Source organism: Pantherophis guttatus, chromosome 2 (genome assembly GCF_059756535.1).
Source record: "Pantherophis guttatus breed Tessera chromosome 2, ASM5975653v1, whole genome shotgun sequence".
Taxonomy (NCBI): domain Eukaryota; kingdom Metazoa; phylum Chordata; class Lepidosauria; order Squamata; family Colubridae; genus Pantherophis; species Pantherophis guttatus.
The window spans coordinates 125,726,590-125,752,183 of record NC_142064.1 but is presented as its reverse complement, the minus strand read 5'-3'; the positions used below and the strand labels follow the sequence as shown (position 1 = coordinate 125,752,183).

The following is a 25,594-nucleotide window of genomic DNA, read 5'->3' as shown; positions in this document are numbered from 1 at the left end:
TGGATAGTTTGACACCACTTCCCAAACTGCTGGCATGTTTCCTCTTCACATTGGGTAGACTGGGCCAAAGCGATGTGGGCTGGTCCCTTACATTTTCCAGGATGGTCCCATGAGCCAGATCCTACCACACTGTGTGCCGGATGCAGCCCCTGGGCCTTGTGTTTGACACCCCTGCTTTAAAATATCATAATTCACCTAACAATCTAACAGTTCAGTTTAGAGCCCCCCTCTGTGGATTATATGCATTTAAAAGGACCCTCCTACAGTCATGAAACATGTAAGGAAAGAGAGGAAGATATGAGCTGATTGTGGAGAAAGTGACTATGGGACCGAAAATGCTCTAGACCAGTGGTTCTCCAGGGCTTGAAGAAATTTTATGATTTAACTCTTGAGTTAAGAGTTTTCGGACCATGGCCATAGTTAATGGCCACAAAAGGTATTTAAAGGGGTTCTGTGATGAAGATAACATTGAGAACCACTGCGCTAGAGGATATCTTTGATTAATTGAGGCAAGAAAAGAGAAACACAAAGGGATAAAGCTCTAAAACAGTATCAGAAATACACCCTCTGCATTTCACCTCACAGAAGATTGTGCAGGTAGATAAGACATTGTACTCTGACATACTTACGGTTAGGTAATAATAGTTGAAGCAGACCTGTTCAAGGGGGAAAAATAGAGAGGTTGCTTCAAGTGATCAAGGTATACTGACCCTGCCAGATAATTATAGAGATGATGCTTGTCACCCTTACCCAGGACTATTTCAGACCATAATACGAAATTCAAGGAATCAATAACATTATTATTTTTTTTGAAAAAAGGGATGTCATTCTTCAGTGTATCACAGCTGAAATACAACTGTTCAACTGTTTCATCTGTCCACCCTTCTTACAACGCAAGGAAATAGGATTAATTAATGAACAGAAAAGTGTCTAACATTGATGGATGAAGTGATGCCCAAACTGAGCCTGTTCTTTCTTGATGAATCTGAGGGGCTAAAAAGGGAAACTAGCAGTATTTTGAACAAGATATTAATATGCTTTGCAATAATGCAGAAGGAAGTTTAGATGGTGGTAAAATTATGGAATCAACAGTGGTTCATATCACAGTAGTATATGGAACTCATTAGCAACACAGTAACTTTTAATAATATTAATATAGTGATGGTGTGTGTTTCAATTTGTTTAATTGAATCTGTTCATTTTTATCTTTTTTGTCCTTTTTTGGTATATTTGTGTTTGTCATTTCTTTTTACTTGGGTGTCTGTGTGTAATGATAGTCAGGAATGGATATGCTATTGAACTCCAGGTCCCATCATCTAGAAGTCACCACTGACCATGTTGGCAGAGACTGTTGGGGCTGCCCTTGAGAAGCTTCTGCAGTGCCTATCTCTGCTACAGATGCTGTGTTAGGGCACTGGGGAATCAAGGACCTGAAATACAGCAATGAGTGCATGAAGGGAATGGATGAAGGGAATGGATGATAGATTGGGATTCCTTTAAATTCTCTTTTCCTACACCCCTTGCTGGTCTTTCATGAAGAATATCCACAATAATGTATGGGATAAAATACTCACCAGGTTCTTCACCACTTTCTTGTCCTAGACAGGAAAATAAAGCAAGCAACAGTCTTTATTACAATAGTAAATGGCTCAAAAACTTTTATTAGAGAATTGAATAATATTTCATTGTTTTCTGTAAGAATTCTCCTGTGCCTGTGCCACCCATTCCACCCTGGAAGCCTTCATAGAAGTTAGCCCATCCCAGGAAGACTTGAAAGAGAATTGTCATACATTTATGATTTGGTTATGACTGGCTGCCCACTCACCCCCAGGACCTTCTTCGTCCTCTCGTCAGAAGCAGAGGGAATAGCAATGGGACTCTCTTACCTGTGGATGGCAAGGGAAAGGCAATTGCTGCCAGCACAAGGAGGACCCAGACCTTCATGATCCGTGGAATTCAGATCTACACACCTTTAGATTGCCAGCCGAAGGAAATCACAAAGTGCCATGGAGTAGTTGTACAGAGAGCCCCCTTTTTAAAGGATGAAGCACAAATGAAAAGAAGGAACAGAACCAATGTGATGGATGAACCAAAAAGGATTAGCAAGCACATACCAATCTTTCTGAGATTACGTCAGGTCAACAGAAAAAAAGATCTTGTTTCTTTCTTTATTATTTATTAGTTTGTTTTATGCTGATCATCTTTCCTGTTAAAGTGATTCTGAGCAGCTTGCAAATTATAAAAGAAGTACAAAGTAATTAAAACATTAAAACAACACAAATTATATCTATAAAATTGGCAAAAATTGGCTGGGCAAAGGGAATCACTTGCAGGACAAAGAGGAAACAGTTCTTCATGGTTTATGAAGTTGTGGCAAATCTACACGCCATTAACTCCTCATGACACATTGAGGGAAATAACAAAATGTCACAAAGAATTTGTCCAGTGACCCTTTTTTAAAATATAATGGATGAAGCACCAATCCAAAGAATGAGCAATGCAGCTGTGACGAATAAAGCTATAAAAAGATTACGAAGCAGATATCAACATTTCTGACAAAATATTAGATGTTTGGGATGCAGACTTTGGACTGTGAAGATGTTAGAAATTGCAGAAATGGCCAAGTTGGCTTCTTTGATTAAGTTTCTTTTTTCCCCCTTTTTATCATTTTCAAGACTTTTTCTTTATCTTTCTATATATGAATTGATTGTCAGGGATGTTTATAACTCCTGTAAAGGTTAAAAGTCATTTCTTAAGCATCTCCCGACCCCCACACACCCCACTTTCTATAAGTAAGTTTTGGATGAAATAGAACTAAGTACTGCTTCTCAACTACTTATTGCATTGCAGAGTTGATTATACTTGTATGTATATACTATATATATCCAATCATTGTATTCTGATCTAGGGGGAGATCACAACATATGTATTTAAACCTTGAATTATGAACATGCGTATTCATTAAAATAAGAGATAATTTATGATTCTTAAATCACTGTAAGCCCCCCAATCATCTCCCCCACCATGTTTCACCTCATTCTCAGGTTCTTATGACTAGTATCAAATGACCACTTTGCAATGAGGTCATTCATGGTGGGTGGATGGCCAGAGGTTTTAGAGCCCCAGGAGATATGAATCTAGCAAAGGGGCCAGTGGTGGGATTCAGCTGCTTCAGGCTGGATCGGGCGAACCAGTAGTTAAATTGCTGGCTGGCCCCGCCCCTTCTAGGAGTTCCCACGTGCCCCATTTTGGCTCCCAGGTAAGTACAGGGAGGCCTCTTAGGCCCAAAATTGGGCATGGGGGGCAGGGCACCCTGCACGGCCTGTTTTCGCTCCCAAGAAGCTTTAGGGAGGCCTCCTTGGCCCAAAAAGAGGTGTGGGGATATGTGGTGCGCCCTCCTGCAGCCCTTTTTTGCTCGCAGGAGGGTGCAGGAGATCTATCACACTCCCTGGCCACGCCCACCATGGCCACGCCCACCCATCCTGCCATTAGGGCAGAGAACTGGTTGTTAAATTATTTGAATCCCACCACTGAAAGGGGCTTTGTTCCTTCTGTAATCCTCAAGAACGGTGAAATGATCCCTTATGCCTACACTTACCAACATGGTGAAATAGGAAGATGTAGCAGAATTCAGAGTTTAGCTGTTACCAGGGTTTCTACTGGTAATTCTGTATTCTAACAACATTTGACTTAATGTAGTCATGTGATTCTTATATTACATAGATGCATGCATATTTTATATCTCTTCCTACTGGAAGAAGACAAACAGATTTTGAGATTGAGATTTTGAATTCTCAAACATCCCCCCATGTTCTGCAAAATAATAAAAAACAGCTAGTTGATACATAGGCTCCCATTCTTATCTGAGGAGAGAAGATGGATGAAATTAGCATTCTTCTGAATTCTGCAGTTTTTATTTGTCCCCAACAGTGAATCCAGAGCCCTTGTCTTAACATATGAATTTACGATTATGGTCTTTTCACAGACTGAATATTTCCACCTTTGCTAAGTACCTTGCTTCCTGTTTCATTCAGTTACTTTTAACCTATAGGAGGTTAGATTTTTTATAAAATATTTGATTTAGTTTAAGTTCATTTTCTAAGATTCTTTGAGATAGTTTGATTTGAAGGGATTGATTTTGCTAAAGTTTTTTTGGTTTTAGCCCTTGCGGTTGGCAGCCTGCATGATGCAATACAGAACAAGGAGTCCTACTTTATCCTGGAAGCTCACATCTTGAACTTTGCCTACTTGTGCTTGAGGCCAATTTGGATTAATCTTTGCTTCCAGTTTCTTCCCTGTTCTTCAAAGGCCACTTCAGGTTGGGCTCTGAGCTCTCTTCATCTTGCTGAGAACAGAACCGGAAGGGGACTTTTTGGCTCTAATCTTTCTCCCTGCCTGTTTTGCCTCAAGGTTTTCGCCTCTGGGTTATTAGCTACAAACTTTTCTCCTTGACTGACCCTCCCCTAGTCTCTTGCCCCGGCACAATGGCCAACTCTTTTGCTATTTTGTTATTTTTGTTATTTTGCTATTTTTTGCAACTCTTCCCCTTGCAAAAAATAAAAAAAACTCAGGAGTACTTCCCTTTGAACTGGGGGAATGGACAGGGGTGGGAACGGGGCGTTTTTACAATTTCCTTTTCTTTCTTTCTAAATCTTGAATGGGATGTTTGCCAACATCTCACCCCTTTTTTGGGGGGTGGGAATCAATGCCGTAAATTGTTCATTGTCATTAGTTATCGATTTGGATACCTGGCCTGAAAAGGGTTCTTCCTTCTCTCGAAAAAAAAAAAAAAAAAAGCCAGAGGTGGAAGTCCCCCCCTCCTTCTCCCTCCTTCTCTCTCCCATTTCACCAAGGCTGTTCCTTCCTTCCTTCCCCCTCTAGCTGACTTTTTGGGCCCTAACTGTCCCAGGTGTCGAAAAACCTAGGACGAAACCTCCTTCTGTGTATGGGCTGTGGCAAAGTGCCTGGGAGGGATTGGCCGTGGCCATTGTGCTGGGACGAAAGACTAGGGGAGGGCCAGCCAAGGAGAAAAGTTTGTGGCTAATAACCCAGAGGTAAAAACCTCCAGGCGAAACAGGCAAGGAGAAGGGTTCGAGCCAAAAGGTCCTAGACCCAAACAGAACATTCTGTGAAAGTACATAGGTCCAGCCCCAACCTTATGGCCATGGAATTAAGAGCAAGCTGATAGAAAATCAGAAGAGGGGACACCATCACCTCTTTAAGAATTGGTGGGACCATTCTCTCTTTCAAGGTACAGTTAACAACTGCCTAGACCCGTGATGGCGAACTTATGGCACCCATGACAAAGGTGGCATGCGGAGCCATATCGGTTGGTATGTGAGCTCAGCTCTGGCGCACATGTTAGCGCTGGTCAGTTGATTTTCGGGCCTTCTGGGCCCACCGGATATTGGGAAACAGACTGTTTCTGGTGTCTGGGGGTGTGGAAGGCCCATTTTTCACTCTCCCCAGGCTCCAGAGCATTTCTAGGAGTCTGGGGAGGGCGAAAATAGCCTCCTCCCCACCCCCGGAGGCCATCCAGAGGCTGCAAACAGCCCCAATAAGAGAATTATCGCAGTCTCCTCATGCTTAGAGGTCATTTAGTCCAAGCCCCTGTGCAGCATAGAACTCTCTAAGCATCTCTGACAGAAGCATTGCTTCATTTACTTTAACCTTTCAACAGTTTTCTTCCTTTCAAAAGAGTCATTATATCTAATCATTGGAAAACTCTGCCCAGATTCTATGGTGGAGGTGAAATGGCAAAGGTCTTACAAGGCACCCTTGGCAAGAAGAGTTTCAGTGGTATCCCAGAATGCCTTGTTTTATTCCTCCTCACCTCTTACATTTGTTTTTCTGAAACTGCAGCCATTATTCACAAACTGATCCTTGCTCATTTCATCGTGAAAGCTTAATAGGTATTTTTTAAAACTTATGACAAGAGGGCTGATATTTATTCAGGTGGAAGCAATAGAAATAATCCTCAAAGTAAACACTTTGACTTTAGAGACCAAATAAGCAGGTTTTCTTAGTTTGCTAACCACAGAAAGCTCCGCTGGTAACCTGGATGCTGTCACTTGGGGGACATGACTTGATCAGGATTCTTTTCTTTGATTCAGTGTTACCCTTGAGTTATTCAGCTCTGGCTCCTTTCACGTTTCTCTTTTGACTTTGCCCATGGTCAGAATCTGAGTTGGAGCATGGAGAATCAGCTCCTGCTGAGCCTGTGGAACATTAGCTGTAGGAAGGATAGAATAAGGCTGATCAATGACAAACACCACCTGAGCACCCCACCCCCCAACAATTCCTTAGGTAATGCAGAAGTTCCTCATCAGAAGTGGTGAAAATTAAATTCTTCCTTTAACATTTACCATACATCATTCGCAAGACGACACTTTTGACAGCTACAACTATTGTGGAACCCAACAATCCAGCTTCCCAAGATGCTGTTTTTTCAGTTATCCATCTACATCTCTGACATATATAGCGTTCCCACAGATGAGAATAAAATATGAAGAAAAGTGTTAGTTAACCAAATTCAGATAGACAGACAGCTCTGATGTCCTCTTCTCTGCTATGGGTCCTAAAGATGGGTTGAAATTCAAGAGCTTATTCAAGGAGGTAACAAGTAAGAATGCAAACTATCGCTTTTATTTTTTTAAAAAAACTTTTTTGGGGGGGATGAGTTTTGTATCTGTGACTTTTGCCTTGCCAGACAGGTTAGTTTCCTTTAATGAAAAAGTGTCGTTTTTAGGGACCCAGGAAGAACAGTTTCTAAGCAGCAGCACTTGTCCTCTAGAATGAAGTCCCCAATTAGATCTGTATGGTTTCTAAGCCTTGGGGTAGAGTATATGGTTTTCCATTCTGCAATGTAACATAAAATGCTTTTGTCATTGCCCTGTCCACAAATTTCCTGTATCATGTTTAAAGGCTTAAACATGACTTGGAATTCTTGCTATTCTGGCATTTTTTTTCTGAAATGATACAATAAACAATGAAACAATCAAAATAGAACTAGAAGGGAGGGATCTTGAAGCTCAAGCAGGAGACCCTATACCCATGATTGTGAACCTATTTCATGTGTGCCGCAGGTGGCACATGTAGCCATATCAGTGAGCTGAGGTTCGCTCCAGCGCGCATGCGTATGCTAGCCAGCTGATTTTTGGCTTCTGGGAACACCAGACGTAGGGAAACGGGCTGTTTCCTGCTTTCCTGCCTCCAGAGGGCCTGGGGGGGAAGACTCGTTTTGCTTTCTTACCTGGCTCCAGGACCTCTCTAGGAGTCTGGGGTGGCGAAAATGGCCTTCCCCACCACCCCATGAGGTCCTTCAAAGGCCGAAAATGGGCCCGTTTTTGGCCTCCAAGGGGGTGGGAAAGGCTATTTTCACCCTTCCCAGACTCATAGAGAGGCCCTTGAGCCAGGTTAGAAAGAAAAATGGGCCTATCGGGCCATCGCATGCTGGGAGCAGGGGAGGGGGTTGCGCACGCATGTGCAGTGGCGTGGTGCATAGAATTATGGGTGTGGGCATGCCCCACACCCCCCCTCCTGGCACACAATGGCAAAAAAGTTAGCTATCACTGCCCTATACCATTTCAGACAAGCGAACCAATAATTCTTTTCCATCCTTATCAAGGAGTATAAAATTTTTGAAGGTAGCAGAGAAACATACTTTGGAGCATAAGTGATAAGAGCACTCATCCAAAGAGAGCTCATGATTCCAGATGAATTCCCATTTCCACCAGATAAGGAATCTGGAACGAGCTCTCCCCAGAGATATGGAGGATCCCGGATCTACGCACTTTCCGCCGTGCTCTTAAGATTCTTCTATTCCAGCAAGCTGGCGTGGCCTATTTTTCTCCCCTGTTTTCATTTTCATTTTCATTTTATTAAATTTGTATACCGCCCTACTCCTGAAGGACTCAGGGCGGTGAACAGGCACAAAATAAAACACATAAATACAAAAGTTAAAAAACATAATTAGAACCAAATTAAATAATTTTGCCCGAGACAATTAAAATTCCCAGTAATTTAAAACAAATTAAAATTTCAATTTAAAAATTTAAAAGAAGGGGAGAAAATTAGGCCAGGCCAGCCTGATGGAATAGGAGTGTCTTCAAAGCACGGCGGAAGGTACGCAGATCCGGGATCCTCTGTAACTCCGGGGGGAGCTCGTTCCAGATAGTGGGTGCCCCCACAGAGAAGGCCCTCCCCCTAGGGTCTGCCAGTCGACATTGTTTGGCTGATGGCACCTGGAGCAGCCCCTCTCTATGAGAGCGTACCGGCCGGTGGGAGGCTATTTGTGGTAGTAGGCGGTCCCGTAAGTAGCCAGGTCCTAAGCCATGGAGCGCTCTAAAGGCCTGTTCCTCCCCATCCAGATCCGCACGGCCTCCAGACACTGAGACATTACTTCAAGGGCATTGTTGGGGTGGTCCAGGGTGGAGATGTACAGCTGGGTGTCATCAGCGTACTGGTGGTACTTCACCCGGAAACCACGGATGATCTCGCCCAGCGGCTTTACATAAATGTTGAACAAAAGGGACGAGAGGACCGACCCTTGTGGCACCCCACATATGAGGGGCCTCGGTGTCGACCTCTGCCCCCCTGCCTACAGACTCAACCAGCCGGAGAGAAAGGAGGAGAACCACCGTAGTACAGTGCCTCCCACCCCTAACTCTTCCAACCCGTGCTGCATGATACCATGGTCGATAGTATCAAAAGCCGCTGAGAGGTCTAACAGGACCAGGACAGAGGAGCACGCCCTGTCCCGAGCCCTCCAGAGATCATCAACCAATGCGACCAATGCCGTTTCCGTGCTGTACCCAGGCCTGAAACCCGACTAGAACGGATCCAGATACATCATCTCATCCAGGTGCTGGGGAAGCTGTTGCGCAACCACACTCTCAACAACCTTTGCCACAAAACGAAGGTTGGAGACCGGACAATAATTAACCAACATTGCCGGGTCCAGGGAAGGCTTCTTGAGGAGAGGCCTCACCACCGCTTCTTTCAAGGTGGCGGGGAAGTCACCCTCACCCAACGAAGCATTTATAATCCCCTGGAGCCAGCCTCGTGTCACCTCCCGGGAAGCCAGCACTAACCAGGAGGGGCATGGGTCCAATAAACAAGTGGTCGCGTTCAGTCTGCCCAGAATCCTTTCCATGTCCTCAGGGGTCACAGGATCAAACTCATCCCAGATAACATTCTGAAGATCTGCCCCAGTCCCTCCCCCTGAGACTACCCAGTCGGAGTCCAGATCTTCCCGGATCTGAGTGATTTTGTCATACAGATACTGAACAAAATCCTTGGCTCTACCCTCCAAGGGGTCCTCCTGCGCTTCCTGGTGGAGCAGGGAGTGGGTCACCCTAAACAGGGTGGCTGGGCGGTTATCTGATGACACAATAAGAGCGGCAAAATAACTACATTTTGCTGCTTTTATCGCCACTAGGTAATTCCTAATATGGGATCTTACCAATGTCCGGTCTGATTCAGAAAGACTGGCCCTCCAACTACTCTCTAGGCGTCTTTTCCGATGCTTCAACTCCCTCAGCTCCTCAGTGAACCAAGGAGCCAAATGAGATCGGCGCTGGGTCAGAGGCCACAAAGGCATGACCCGATCCAGAGCTACAGCGGCCGCCCTATCCTAGGCAGCCACTAGTCTCCAGTCTCCAGTCGAGGCATGTGCCAGAGCCTCGGGAAATGGCCCAAGCTCCATCTGGAACCTATCAGGTTCCATCAGGCACCTGGGGCAGAACCATCTTACTGGCTCCGCCTCCCTGTGGTGGGGTGCAGCGGTTTGAAGGTCGAGACAAAGGAGAGAGTGATCTGACCATGACAAGGGCTTGGTAGCTATATCCCCTATCTCAAGATCACTCAGCCACTGTTCAGAGACAAAAACCAGATCCAGCGTGTTTCCCCCCGTGTGGGTAGGGCCATGAATTAACTGGGTCAGGTCCATGGCTGTCATGGAAGCCATGAACTCCCGAGCCACCTCAGATGCCTCACCCACAGACAGCAGGTTGAAATCCCCCATGACCATAAGCCTGGGGGTATCAACCACCACCACGGCGATGACGTTGAGTAGCTCGGGCAGGGCTGTTGCCACGTGGCAGGGAGCCAGGTACGTGATCAGCAAACCCATCTGAACCACATGACCCCACTTCACGAGGAGGGACTCACAGTCGGCCATCTGAGGAACAGTGGTCTCCCTCGGTCTCAGAACTTCTTTAATAATAACCACTACTCTCCCGCCCCTGCCCTGTAACCTCGACCAATGGAATGCGAGGAAACCTGGTGGGCACTTTTCAATGAAGGAGACCCCCCCTCCTGGCCCAACCAGGTCTCCGTAATACCTGCCAGGTCCGCTCCCCCCTCACAAATAAGATCATAAATGAGGGGGGCTTTATTTAATACGGACCTGGCATTGCACAGCATCAGCCGAAGGGTCGGGTCCTGGGGAACGGGTGGAGCCTTGGGGGCCGGAGCATGTCACCGCTTGTAAACAGCTGGTACGTGCTCCCTTGACTCGATATGGCCCCCTGCTCCCGCCATACCTACCCCTCCCACTCACGGTAATGATATTCAGAGCAGTATCTGGACAAACTATGACTCCCCCCTCGACCCCGAGATCCCCACCTCCAACGCCATGTTTCCTTGCCAGGCCCGCCCCTCCCCTTTGTGGGCTATCCCCCATACCCACAACTCGCATTCCAATCAAACCCTCCCCCTCCCTAGAACCCCTTAAAAATTTACAAAAATTTTTGATATAAAACCCCTCAACCCTCTAGTTTTCGCATGCCACCTCTCGGGGTTCCAAAGCCCATCATCGAGGTGGGCCCTCGATAAAGTGGAGGGCCAAACTTGCGAGAGGGGGGAGTCTCGCAATGCTAGCAGGTCGGCTTTCTTGTACGCCATTGTACGTCTTAAAATCCTTTTAAATCGAAATTTTAATCTGTTTTAAATTATTGGGATTTTTTAATTGTCTCGGGCTAAATTATTTAATCTGGTTTTAATTATATCTTTTAACTTTTGTATCTATGTATTTTATTTTGTGCCTGTTCACCTCCCTGAGCCCTTCGGGAGTAGGGCGGTATATAAATCTAATAAAAGAAAGAAAAGAATAAAAGAAAGTGCTAAGAGCCCGACTCATCCAAAGAGAGCTCATGATTCCAGGTGAATTCCCATTTCCACCAGATGAGGAAGATGAAAAACAGGACAACATAATTGTTGCAGCTAATCTTTATTTATTGGCATTGGCACTGAGGATTATCGTTGAATTGTTTTCATATTATAGTCCACCATGAAGTTGGATGAACTCTTCTCCAAGTATCCTTGCAGGTAGTTATCTGGGGCAGGGGTCACCAACCTTTTGGACCTCAGGGACCACTAAATTCATAATTTTAAATTCCGCGAACCACTAATAGGATCTGCCTAATGACCGGCAGGGTGGGTATGGCAAGGTGGTCATGTGACTGGGTGGGCGTGGCCAACTTGATGTCACTCATGTCAAGGGGCACCTTGCCAGGCTCTACTTGCTACTCCTCGCCTGCCCACCTGGATTCCTTAGGGCCCCAACAGGAAGCAGGTGTTGGAGCTAAGCATCCACCATGAGAAAGAGTTGGCAAAACAAGCTGGCTCAGTTCAGATTGGATCTAACCGAGAAGGAGGCTCAGCAGAAGCACTTCACTGAGGACTACGAGCATAGGCTTTCCAAGCAGAGGGAAGACCTGCATGAGTGCAAGGCCAGGTACCGGCGCCTGGAGGCTCAGCGGGCTGAGATGGTCAGCCAGTTCCAGGCCATGAGGCAGTCCCACTGGAACAAGGCCCTCCGGCTCTTCGCCACCAGCGGCACTTCCCTCCAGACTTCATCCAAAGCCCCATACCAGGAGGCCAAAACAGACCCCAAGTCAGAATTTCTGTCCCCCTCCAACCCACACAAAAAGACCCCAAAGGGGGACACTCTCTGCAGCAACACAAACGTTCATTGCACATATCCGTCCCAGGGGCCGTAGTTTGAGGACCCCTGATTTCGTGCAATATAAAAAATGCAAATAATTTTTCTGCGGACCACCAAAATTTTCTTGCGGACAACCAGTGGTCGACAGACTACGTGTTGGTGACCGCTGACCTGGGGTCATGGAAGCTTCCTGTGTCTGCACCAGGTACTGGAAGGAAGGAACAACATCTTCTTAAATGTCAATATTTCAGATTTGCATTCTGGAACGGCAGCAGCCCCAACCACCATAGCTGATGGTGAAGGAGTAATATGTTTCTTTTTAATGGAAGGGAGGTTTTCCCACAGAGTAGAAACAGAGCTTTGGGAGGGCTCAGAATGAGGACCCATTCTCACCACTCCTAGTTTAATTACATGTAAGAACAAAACAATGCGTCAATCATAGTGTTTACATGTGCTTCACTGATTTTGAAAAAGCATTTGATAAAATAAGATACAGCAAACTATTACAAATTCTGAAACAAGTGGGACTAGATGACAAAGACATCCGAATCATAAAGAATCTATAGTGGCATCAGGTAGCAAATGTGAGACTAGGCTGAAACTACTCAGATGATGCAGAAATACAAAGAGGGGTGAGACAGGGGTATATTCTGTCTCCACTAGGGGTGAAATCCAGCAGGTTCTTACAAGTTCTGCAGAACCAGTAGCAGAAATTTTGGGTAGTTCGGAGAACCGGCAATTGCCACCTCTGGCTGGCCCCAGAGTGGGGTGGGAATCGAGATTTTGCAATATCTTTCCCCCAGGAGTGGGGAGGGAATGGGAATTTTGCAGTATTCTTCCCCTGGAGTGGGGTGGGAATGGAGATTTTGCAGTATCCTTCCCCTGCCATGCCCACCAAGCCAAACTATGCCCACCAAGCCATGCCCATAGAACTGATAGTAAACAAATTTGGATTTCACCAATGGTCTTGTTTAATGTCTACTCGGAATGTTGTTGGTTATAATACCTGATAGATTAAGGTACTTACTTATGACTACGACTGGTGCAGGCGATATTCCTTCAAAGAAGAAAAAGAGAAGTCAGTAAAAATGGCTATCATTTTCAAAATGGCACACATTGTTCTATTTTTCTAAAGAAGGCAAATTAATAGCATTATTCCCCCAGTAAAGAAAGTTGCATCATGTTTTCATTGTAATTCACTCTTCAAAGTAACACAATTCACCCAAAATCTATCACTTCAACATAGAGCCTTCTATGTGGATAAGAGACATTCAAAAGGGACCCTCCTACAGACATGAAACATGTGAGGGAAGAGGAGAAGATATGAGCTGATCATGGAGGAAGTTGTTGTGACTCCGACCCCCGAGGCCGACTTATCGGAGGGAGAAGGCTCCGAACATGAAGGAGAGGAGTTGGCCAGGCCTCCCTCTCCAGGACTCTCCTCTCTGGCAATGCCTCAGGTGTCTCCCGAGGGAGAAGAGATTGGCCAGGAGCCAGGTATCTCCTCACAGTCGGACAGTGACGGAGATAAGTCTTGGCTGGATCCACGCCAGCGTCAGAGAGACAAGCGCACGCAGCAGAAAAGGAGGTGTGCCAGAGATTAAGATGAGTCACTGGACCACACCCCACAGGGGATATAAGGGGGTAAGGTGGCCATTCAGACTCTGTGACGGACAAAACTAACTACTAGCGAGTCACATTGTATCTTTGCAACAACAATATCTGCCTTGGATTTAATATGGACTGGACTTGACAGTACTTGAACTGTGTGTATCTTGTTTGGCTTTATCTGTCAGAGGAACAACCTCTCCCTTTATGGGTAAAGTTCTTGGCAAGCAGCTACTGGGTTGCTGCCAATCTTCTGATTGAAATAATTTGTTGTCTGCCAGTTTTATTTAACCCCTGGATATCTGTTTGTGTGCGTGTGTGAGACGGGGACAGAACAGAAGTGATGATTATAGGTGAGGGGATGCTATAGAGCAGGGGTCCCAAACCGCTAGGCTGCGGCCCAGTACAGATTGTGGCTTATTTGCAATCAGGCCACACAAGTGGTGGGCCGGGGTGCATGCATGCATGCACAGCTTGATTTGAGCAAGTGGCAGGCCAGCCCTGGTGCACACATATGCATCACTCAACTTGCACAAGTTGAGATGCACATGCATCTCATGTGGCCCAGCCCACTGCTCATGTGGACCAGTTCCCCTCTCCTCCCATCCCCGCTGGGCCACCAAGCGCAAAGGTTGGGGAATGCTGCTGTAGAGGATCTACTTTGCTGAATTAAGGCAAGAAAAGAGAAGCACTGAAAGGAAAACATACTTTCTGCCTCTCACTTTCCAGAATATCATGCTGGCAAATCATACACAGTACTTTGACATACTTACTTTTCTCCAAGGGTGGGGGGAGGGGTCGTAATATATCTGTTTCAATGGGGAAAAAATAGGTTGATGTTTGACACTTAACTCAAAACTATTTTAAATTATTCTTCTAAATTCAGTGAATCAGTACCATTACTTTGAAGTTAAGAGCGATGTCAGATAACCTTCAGGGAATCACAGGTGAAATACAACTGTTCAACATTTAACCTCTTCACCCAGCCAGAGAACATGGGAGTAGTGAATGTATCTAATGCTTATAGGGTGATGCCCAAATGGTCCCAATTCCTTCTTGATGAACCTGATGAGACCCTGCATTTTTATTTTTTCTTTGTCCTTTTCCTTACTGTATTTGAGTTTATCAATTTTTAAAAATTGTGTGCATTTGTGTGTAATGATAGGAAAGAATAACACAGAAATACGACTGAACTCCAGTTCCCATCATCTAGAAGTCCCCGTGGACAATGCAGGCTGAGACTGCTGGGGTTGCCCTTGAGCACCTGCTCCAGTGCCTATCTTGCTGTAGATGTTGGGGCACTCAGGGTTCAAGGACCCATTGAGGACTGGCACATGAAATATAGGACACCCCATCGAAAATGGAATGGGTGTATAAATGGAATGGATGATTTGCTTTGAAGGCCTTCCTTCTACATCCCTGTTGGCCTTTCATGAGGAGAATCTATAATAATTCATGGGATAAAATACTCACCCTCTTCACTCTCTTCTTGTGCTAGACAGGAAAATAAAATAAACAATCATGTTTATTATAATGGTGAATACCTCATAATATTTCTATTATAGAAGCCCATCTTATTTTATTGTTCTTTTCCTATACAGAGAGTGGGTAAAGGAGTCTTTTCATCACTAAGGTTTTTCTGATTGGATGGATTCCTTTCATGGAAACCAACTATATTCCATTTCTTGACTCCAAATTCACGAATAGACAGATACACAGAGTATAACTGGACCAGTTATTTAGGCCTAGGCTGTCTTTCTGAGTTCTGGATTTCTGCGTAGGAAATCTATAACTGTCTTCTGTTCAAATAATCCATAGCTTCAGGTCATGTGACACATTCCATGTTTAGAGAAACAAGTCCATCTTGGGAAGGCTTAAAAGAGAATTGCTGCATATGACGTTCTGCTTCGTTTGTGATCTATGGTTCCATCATACAGTGAAGAAACATATATACAAGCCACAGGAATGAATAACCCTTGAAAAACTGTGGCAGTCTTGTGGAATGAATTTTACCTGATTTACATCAATGCCTGGCATCTAATCTGGAGAAACAAAGCCATTCTAGCTTTCCTTACTGGATAGAAGCACCAGTATCTCCACTCACTGAAGAAATTGTTGCCTCTACACTTGAGCTGCCTCTCCTCAGTTTCTCATTGTGGTTTCTTAAGTATATCTTAGGAGGGGACTGGGAGACTTTATGTTGACAGAGGAATTTAAACTGTAATTCCCAAAAGAAGATCAGCAGTAACAAGCTGGCCATTGTCTGCCCACTCACTCCTAGGGCCTTCCTCATCCTCCCGTCAGAAGCAGAGGGAATAGCAATGGGACTGGCTTACCTGTGGATGGCAAGGCAAAAGCAATCACTGCCAACACAAAGAGGACCCAGAGCTTTGTGATCCGTGGAATTGTGGCAGATCTACACACCATTAAATTCTCAGCAGAAGGGAATCACAAAGTGCCATGGAGTAGTTTTACAGAGAGCCCCCTTTTTAAAGAATTAATCACAGGCGTGAAATCCAGCAGGTTCTGACAGGTTCTGGAGAACCGGTAGTGAAAATTTTGAGTAATTTGGAGAACCGGCAAATATCTCCTCTGTCTGGTCCCAGTGTGGGGTGGGATTGGAGATTTTGCAATATCCTTCCCCCAGGAGTGGGGAGGGAATGGGGATTTTGCAGTATCCTTCCCCTGCCATGCCCACCACTCCACTCCACACCACACCCACTAAGCCACGCCCACAGAACCGGTAGTAAAAAAAAATGAATTTCAGCACTGATTAACCACCTATGAAAAGAATGCCCAGAACCAGCATGATGGCTGAGCCAAAAAGGATTAGCAAACATATATCAAACTTTCTGAGAATATCTCACGTGAACAGTAAGAACATCTTGTTTTCGACAGAAGTTATTTGTGTTTATTACTTTTTAATTGGTTTTATGCTGCATATCTCTTCTATTCAAGTGACTCTGGATGGCTTGTAAGTTATAAAATAAATAAAAAATAATTAAAATATTCAAGCATAAAACTACATAGATTATTATGGTTATAAAATTATATTAAAAACAGAACCAAGAGATGAACAGGATGGAAATGAGGTCTTTTTTCTCTGTCAGCCACCACCAGCGAAGAGCACCTCCTTTGGGGCCCCAGGCCAGCCAGCAAAACTAAGATTTGATACCCTTCAGGAAGGCTAAAACTTAGGGGGCAATTCTCACTGCCAGTGGGGCCATAGCATAAAAGGTTGTTCTCCTCGAATTTGTCTGCTGGAATTCCTTAGTAGATGGGATCAATAGCAGCGTCTTACGCTGACACTAGTGGGGTAGACTAGTCCTATCAGGGAGAGACCTCTCCTCAGATACGCTGGACCCCTGCCATGTAGGGCTTAAAGATAACGAAATCCTTAATTGAATCTGGAATCAAGCTGGTAACAAATTGAGCAGTAACAGTGTTATATGTGCAATTGTAGGGGCTCCCTGTGCATGCTATTGCATTCTGCACTAGTTATAGGTTCTGAATACTCTTCAACGGTAACCCTATGCAGAGCACATTGCAGTAACCCAGTGAGAGATAACTAGGTCATGAGTTACCATGTGCAGAGCCTCATGATCCAGGTAAGCTCACAACTGGTGCACAGCTGAAAAGTTGAAGTATGATTAATTGCTGCTTTCAATTAGCTATAATCTGTACCTCAATTACTATATCGGTCTTTGGAAATCTCTTGAGAAAATGGACTAAGGAGAATTTGTTCTCACTGTCAAGAAATTCTATCTAGGGACTTCCGGTTTGGTGTCATGGTGAGACAGTCAGGGAAATAGCGGGCTCTAATGAGTCCCGCGAAAACCCCGGCTGCCGAACCGCCGCCGATGGGTCTTCGGACTGGAACCATCCTGTAGGGATGGGAGAAAAGGAGGGGCACCTTGGATGTCCAACAGGAACAGACAAGTTCCTCAGAGGTCAGAGGGAACCCTCTTTGAGTCAGCGGCGGGGGGCAGCAGCCATGGCAGCTGCCACGAAGCTGGGACAACCGGGCAAGAGATGTGCTGGAGGAAAGTGGATTGAAACGGAGCTCTTTGAAGCCGGGTGAGTGACAACCAACCCAGGCTTGAACAACGCCTAGAGCAAGATTAACATCTATAAAACCTCTCGCCATAAAATAGCGGCTGAACAACAAAGGGGCTGAAAGTTTAAAATGATACTTTAAAGAAACAAAGACCTGATAAACAATTAAGTTTTGAACAGAATTAAAGGGCTTCAATATTGAGATATGGTACAAAGATTAGATATTTTAAAATTTGAATTGGATTTAAAAAAAAGATTTGATACTTTTTAAGCTAAAAGAAGAAGAAATAAATTGGATTTTTACATAATTGCACAAAATGGATACTTGCATGACTAATGGAAAATGAGGATTGCAGAGGGACACCAACTGCCTTAAAGAGGAACTTGTTAACTCTTTTCTGTTATGGAAACTTTGGGCTTTACAGATAAAAGTCATGGGACTTTGCGGAGGAGGGTTTTTTTCTTTCTCTGTCTGCAGGTAGCTTGACTTTTGTGAAAAAAAAAGGAAATTATAACAGAACTCCTATAGTTGAAACAATAATAATTTAAAACATTGGCGCAGGAACAAAATATAATATAAATATACAAAAGTATGAAGGCTATTGCTTAAGCCGCCCTGAGTCTCCGGAGAAGGGAGGCATATAAATCAAATAAAAAAAGAAGAAGAAGAAGGATTAAGCGCAGGCTCAAGAGAAGATTTGATACATATATCTGGAATAAAAATAAGAAAAAGATATAATATGACTTATGGAGGACAAAATTGAGAACTTTGAAAATGGTAGGAAATATATGTTTACAGTCGAGGAAACAAAGAAAAAAGATACACATGACTGGAAAAAGAAAAAGGAAGATGGAAACAATGTGATTAAAACAAAGATAAAGATAAAGATGTTGGGTTTTATAGTATTATTGAAAATTAAGATTTGATAGTGATTTGTATTAATTTATGACCAGATCAAAAGCTTTGTTTTGAAAAAATGTGTTTTATATTTATGTTCTAAAAAATAATAAAAAACTTTTAAAAAAAAAAGAAATTCTATCTGATGCTTCTTGTCCTGCCTTGAGATGCTTTGGAGAATAGGTTGACCCCTGTTAGATACTAACAGTGAAGCAATAGGCTTCACTCAGGTCCGCTGAATAAAAGGGAAAAGTACTTGAACCCGATTGGTTGAGATGCCTGACAGCTCCCTATATAAAGGCTAGCTGCCAGGCAGGGTTTTGCTGGATGTTACAGATCTACAATAAAGAATAGTTGTCTGAGCCTGACTTCCTGTCTCTTCATTCACCTTATCTAACACTGGTGACAAGGATGGGATTGAAGTAGGCAGTGGAAAAAGAGCTGACAACGACATCCAGCCAGGTGGGAAAAGACATCGGAGCGGCGGCGATCTTGCACCCCAAATTCAAAATGCGAGAATCGGCAACGATATCAGCATTCATCCTGCCAACACCATTCGACCCAGCCAGGGAGCAATGGGGCTCCTATATGACCAGGTTCAAATTCTTCATGGAGGCAAATGACCTCCTCGGGCTGTCCGATAACAGGAAAAGAGCTCTCTTCCTCAGCCATTGTGGGCACGACGTTTTCAACCTGGCCGAGACCCTATTGGAACCAAGCCCGGTACAATTGATACCCTGACAGATGCTGCAGAATATGCTGAAAACACAATATGCCCCGGTACCATCGAAGGTGGTGCGGTGACACGATTTCCACCAAAGAAACTAGAGGGATGGGGAATCGATCAATCAGTACATCGCAGCATTATGAAAAGCGGCCACACACTGTGAGTTCAGAGATCTAGACAACGTTTTCCTAGATCAACTTATTTGTGGGATATGAGATATTCAGCTGCAATGCCGGTTACTGGCAAAGACAAACCTTACCCTACATGTCACCCTAGACAAAGCAAGAGTGATGGAAGCATCAAATAAGGCAGCAAAGTTGCTGCAAAGACTGATGCCCCCCTCCCCAGCACCTCTGAAAACAGCCATCATTCATAAGGAAGCTGTCCTGAATGAAAGTGCCGAGGGCATCGACGAGGAAGTGTTTCGCACAAACAGGAAAAGAAACTCTGCGACCAACAACAAGCAAACAGGGTGCGCTAGCTGTGGGGGACAACAATTGAGAGCTGTTTGTCGTTTTAGAGATGCTATCTGTTGGCATTGTGAGACGAAGGGTCACCTAGCACGGGTTTGCAGCCCGCCCTTCACTGGCCTATGCATCCAAGCATTCTGGATGAAACCCTGAAAGTTTCCCGATGAGACCCAGAGAGGTCAAAATGAAAAAACTTTCATTCTGGGATGCCAGAAACATATCAAACGTGAATTGGCCAAGCCAGCACACCATACAACAAAAAATTGCAGATAACAATCCGCATTGAGGGGTTGCCATTTGAGATGGAGATCGACACAGGGTCTTCAATGACCATAATATCCTGGGCTTCCCTAAAGAGGGCTATGCCACACCTCCAGAGAAGACAACTAAGATGCCAGCAACTTGTCGTGGTCTGCCAGCACCCTCCAGAGCTGGCAACGGAGTTTATTTATTTATTTATTAAATTTGTATACCGCCCTTCTCCCGAAGGACTCAGGGCGGTGCACAGCCAGATTAAAATACATACAATACAAAATTTAAAATAATTTAAAACAGAATTAAATCCAATTGGCTTCCCGAAGTATTTAAAACCCATTACCCCTTAAAACCCTTTAAAAATTTCAAGCCAGCCCAGCTTGCTGGAATAGGAAGGTCTTCAAAGCTCGATGGAAGGTACGGAGGTCCGGGATTAGTCGTATTCCTGGGGGTAGCTCGTTCCAGAGGGCGGGTGCCCCCACAGAGAAGGCCCTCCCCCTGGGGGTCGTCAGTCGGCATTGCTTGACCGACGGCACCCTAAGGAGGCCCTCTCTGTGGGACCGAACTGGCCGATGGGAGGTTATCGGTGGCAGAAGGTGGTCTCGCAAATAGCTGGGCCCTAAGCCATGGAGCGCTTTAAAGGTGAGAACCAATACCTTGAAGCGCACCCGAAAGACCACCGGGAGCCAGTGCAGCTTGCGCAGGCAAGGTGTCACATGGGAGCGCCAAGTCGCTCCCATAATTACCCGCGCGGCCACATTCTGGACCAGCTGGAGCCTCCGGGTGCTCCTCAAGGGGAGCCCCATGTAGAGAGCATTGCAGTAGTCCAGGCGAGAGGTGACTAGGGCATGAGTGACCGTGCATAGGGAGTCCCGATCCAGAAAGGGACGCAATTGGCGTATCAGGCGAACCTGATAAAAAGCCCCCCTGGCCACGGCCGTCATATGTTCTTCTAAAGACAGCCGTGCATCCAGGAGGACGCCCAAGTTGCGAGCCCTCTCCGTGGGGGCCACTGACTCGCCCCCAATAGCCAGAGTTGGCACCAGCTGGCTATATCGGGACGCCGGCATCCACAGCCACTCGGTCTTGGAAGGGTTGAGTCGAAGCCTGTTTCTCCCCATCCAGACCCGCACGGCCTCCAGGCACCGGGACATCACTTCAAGGGCATCGTTGGGGTGGTCTGGGGTGGAAATGTACAGCTGAGTATCATCAGCGTACAAATGGCATCGCACCCCAAATCCACGGATGATCTCGCCCAGCGGCTTCACATAAATGTTGAACAGGAGAGGCGAGAGGACCGACCCTTGTGGCACCCCACAAACGAGGTGCCTCGGGGTCAACCTCTGCCCCCCTGCCAACACAGACTGCGACCGGTCGGAGAGATAAGAGGAGAACCACTGTAAAACGGTGCCTCCACTCCCAACCCCTCCAGCCGGCGCAGCATGATACCATGGTCGATGGTATCAAAAGCCGCTGAGAGATCTAATAGGACCAGGACAGAGGAACAACCCCTGTCCCGAGCCCTCCAGAGATCATCAACCAACGCGACCAATGCCGTTTCCGTGCTGTACCCAGGCCTGAAGCTGGACTGGAACGGATCCAGATAGACAGCTTCATCCAGGTACTGTGGGAGCTGTCGCGCAACCACACTCTCAACAACCTTCGCCACAAAGCGAAGGTTGGAGACAGGACGGTAGTTTGCCAAAACAGCCGGATCCAGAGAAGGCTTCTTGAGGAGGGGCCTCACCACCGCCTCTTTCAAGGCGGGAGGCAAGACACCCTCGCTCAGAGAAGCGTTAATAATCCTCTGGAGCCAGCCTCGTGTAACCTCCCGGGTAGCCAGCACCAGCCAGGAGGGACACGGGTCCAATAAACTTGTGGTTGCGTTCAATCTCCCCAGCAACCTGTCCACGTCCTCGGGAGTCACAGAATCGAACTCCTCCCAGATGACATTCTCAAGACCCACCTCAGACACATCGCCTGAACCCACCCAGTCAGAGTCCAAGCCATCCCGAATCTGAGCGATTTTATCGTGCAGATAATATGCAAAATCCTCAGCACGCCCTTGCAAGGGGTCTTCCCACGCTCCCAGATGGAGGAGGGAGCGGGTCACTCTAAACAAGGTGGCTGGGCTATTATCTGCCGACGCGATAAGAGTGGAGAAGTAGTTAGACTTCGCCGCTTTTATCGCCACTAAGTAGGTCTTGATATAAGACCTCACTAGTGTTCGGTCAGATCCAGAACGACTAGCCCTCCAACTACTCTCTAGGCGTCTTTTCCGGTGCTTCATCTCCCTCAGCTCCTCGGAGAACCAAGGAGCTGGTCCGATTCGGCGCCGGGTCAGAGGCCGCAAAGGCACGACCCGATCTAAAGCACCAGCGGCCGCCCTATCCCAGGCAGCCACCAGGTCTTCCGTCGAGTCGTGAGCCAGAGTCTCAGGAAATGGCCCAAGCTCCATTTGGAACCTATCAGGATCCATCAGGCGCCTGGGGCGGAACCACCTAGTCGGCTCCGCCTCCCTGCGGCAGGGTGTGGCGGTCAGAAGGTCAAGTCTAAGGAGAGAATGATCTGACCATGACAGGGGTTCAATGACTATATCCCCTATATTAAGACCATTCAACCACTGACCAGAGATAAAAACCAGGTCCAGAGTGTGTCCTCCTATATGAGTAGGGCCATGAATTAACTGAGTCAGGTCCATGGCTGTCATGGAAGCCATGAACTCCCGAGCCACCTCAGACATTTCACCGATAGACGGCAGGTTGAAATCCCCCATGACCATTAGCCTGGGGGTCTCAACCGCCACCCCGGCTATGACACCGAGGAGCTCGGGCAGGGCCGCTGCCACGCAGCAGGGAGCCAGGTATGCAACCAGCAGGCCCACCTGCATCCCATGGCCCCACTTCACAAGGAGAGACTCACATCCAGCAATCTGAGGTACAGTGGCCTCCCTAGGATTAAGACCTTCCTTTACAATAACCACCACTCCTCCATTCCTGCCCTGAGCCCTCGGCTGATGAAATGCGCGGAAACCCGGTGGGCACATCTCAACGAGGGGGACTCCCCCCTCCCGGCCCAACCAGTTGGACAATGAGGAGGCTGGGGAGGACAATGGGCCAGTCCTGGAGTCAGGGGAAGGCCCAGACAAGGGCTCTGCATCGGATGCAGAGATGGGGCCAGGGCCATTTGGGAGTGATGCATGGACTCCAGAGCCTCCAGAGGCAGATAGCAGTGAGGCAGAGGAACAGGAGGAGCCTATTCCTAGTGCATGCATGCGAAGAACTGCCAGAAGGCAAGAGCCTTGGTAGTACAGTGGTCTAAAGCACCCTGTTATTAAGACCAGCTGCCTGCAATGACTGCAGGTTCGAATCCCGCCAGGCTCAAGTTTGCCTCAGCCTTCCATCCTTTCTAAGGTAGGTAAATTGAGGACCCAGTTGTGTGGGCAATAAGCTGACTTTGTATAAATATACAAAAGGATGAAGGCTATTGCTTAGCACATTGTAAGCTGCCCTGAGTCTCCGGAGAAGGGCGGCATATAAATCAAATTTAAAAAAAAAAAGAAAAAAAAAAGAGCAGCTAAAGCAAAAAGGATCACTCAGGAGTAAGGCCAGGAAATGATTGGCCCCTCCCAGAAGGCTTAAAAGAGTAGCAATGGCTCTTGGGATCTACAGTTGTTTCTAGTCAGTGTCTCTTGCTTCTGAACTTCATGGGGTTTTGCCAAGAAAAGCCTTTGGCAGGGTGCCAAAGAAGACAAAGGTTGGTGATAAGGCTGAAGGACTGTTTATGAAGAATTTGTTTTGGAATTAATTTGGACTAAGCTGAGAATGAATTCTTGGCTGTTCTAACAAAATATGTTTGTTTAGGACTGATTGTGTCTGGTAATAACTACTTGGGCCTAGGTCACAACACAACTGAAAATGTGTGACTATCAAGGGAATCAGATTCCTGTAGTGGGCTCCAGCAAATTCTGGATACAGTTCGGCAAATATGACAAAGAACTACCACTAACTGTTGTCAGCAGAAACCTGCCGAGCTTGCTAGGCTTAGATTGGATCGAAGCCCTCGGCAGGGGAGTATCAAACATCAACTCCATCACCAGCGCAGAGTGGACGACCTGCTGTATGAATTTCAGGACGTATTCAACACAGATCTGGGCAAGTATGTGGGAACCCCAATATCTTTTAATTTAGTCCCTCAGATAGTACCAATTCGAATGAAGGCCCATAGAGTCCCATTTCCTCTCAAGCCAAGAATAGACAGGGAACTGAATAACCTTATCAGCCAGGGAATCCTGGAACCCGTTGACCATGCGAAATGGGAGACCCTGATTGTAATGCCAACCAAATCTGATGGGTCAGTGCGCATCTGCACTGATTATAAGTGCACTTTAAATAAAGCCCTCCAGTAAAGCATGTACCCTGTTCCCATTGTTCAGCATTTCCTGCACTCTCTGGGCCCCAGAAAAATATTTGACAAACTTGACCTCACACAGGCGTATCAGTAGCTGCTGGTAGATGGTGCTACTGTGGATGCTCAGACCCAGGGGCTATTTCAAAGTGTCATGGAACAGCTTCTGCACAAAATCTCTGGAGTAGTGCCCTATTTTGACAATGTCTTAATTACCGCCAATGACAAGGCTCAATTACGGAGCCAATTAAGGGCTGTCCTGATCAAATTTAGAAACACTGGCCTCCGAGTAAAAAGTGACAAGTGTCAGATTTTGGTGCCTGAAGTAGAGTTCTTGGGCTACTGAATCAATGGAGCCGGCATCCACCCAACCCTGAGCATGGTCAGGGCTATCCAGGAGGCCCCCACACCCTGTAACAGAACCGAACTACAGGCTTTCCTGGGACTTTTGAACTTTTATTGTGTTTTTCTATGGGACAAAGCAGCTGTGGCCGAGAAGCTGCACAAACTCTTTAAGCAAAAAGGCCAAATGGCCTTGGGGCCGGGCAGAAGCCACAGCTTTCACCATGGTCAAACAACTACTCTCGGCTGACAGCCTACTGATACAATACAACGAGGTCCTGCTCTTAGTGCTTGCCTGTGACGCTTCCCCTTTTGGTGTGGGGGCTGTCCTCAGCCACCGACTCCCTAACGACATGGAAGCCCCAGTTGCCTATTACACCAGGACTCTGTTTAGCGTGGAGTGGAACTATAGCCAAGTGGACAGAGAAGCGCTGGCTGCGGTGGCAGGGGTTAAAAACTTCCATGAGTATTTGTAAGGTCAGCGGTTTGAACTTTTCACCAACCACAAGCTGTTGCTGGGACTTTTGGCTGGGGATCGCCCCATTCCAGCTGCTTAGTCACCTCATTTCACCAGATGGGTGATTTTCCTTGTGGCCTATTCATATAAACTAACCCATTGACCAGGAAAAACTCGGGGGCATGCTGACACACTCAGCCGGTGCCCCCTACCAGACTTGATTGAGGACCCCACTCCTGGCATCCCGGTTCTGTTGATTGACATCCTGGACTTGGACCCGGTTACATCTGCCGAGGTTGCAAGGCATTCGGCTAAGGACAATGTCCTCTTCACTGTTTTAAACTGGGTGTGGAGGGGCTGGCCAAAAGCACCGGTGGGTACTGAATTCAAACCATTTATCATAAAACAACATGAAATGTCTGCTCAA

The 25,594-nt window shown here is 46.3% G+C and overlaps 1 protein-coding gene and 1 long non-coding RNA gene across 5 annotated transcripts in view; both read right to left on the bottom strand.

Moving 5' to 3' along the window:
- LOC148115312 (uncharacterized) overlaps positions 1–25,594 on the bottom strand; it is a 220,588-nt gene that overhangs the window by 2,843 nt on the left and 192,151 nt on the right. For 2 of the 4 annotated variants that reach the window (XR_015732380.1, XR_015732382.1), the window contains exon 3: positions 630–656. The exons of the other annotated variants lie outside the window; for them this stretch is intronic. This is a non-coding gene — a long non-coding RNA (uncharacterized LOC148115312). The remainder of the gene's footprint in view (positions 1–629; positions 657–25,594) is intronic. 4 annotated transcript variants of the gene reach the window in all.
- Positions 18,899–23,007, bottom strand: LOC148115313 (uncharacterized). Its single transcript, XM_087888197.1, has 3 exons — positions 21,411–23,007; positions 19,588–19,717; positions 18,899–19,052 (listed from the first exon to the last, which is right to left on the bottom strand). Exons 1-3 carry the CDS (start codon positions 23,005–23,007, stop codon positions 18,899–18,901), a joined length of 1,881 nt encoding a protein of 626 aa, XP_087744323.1.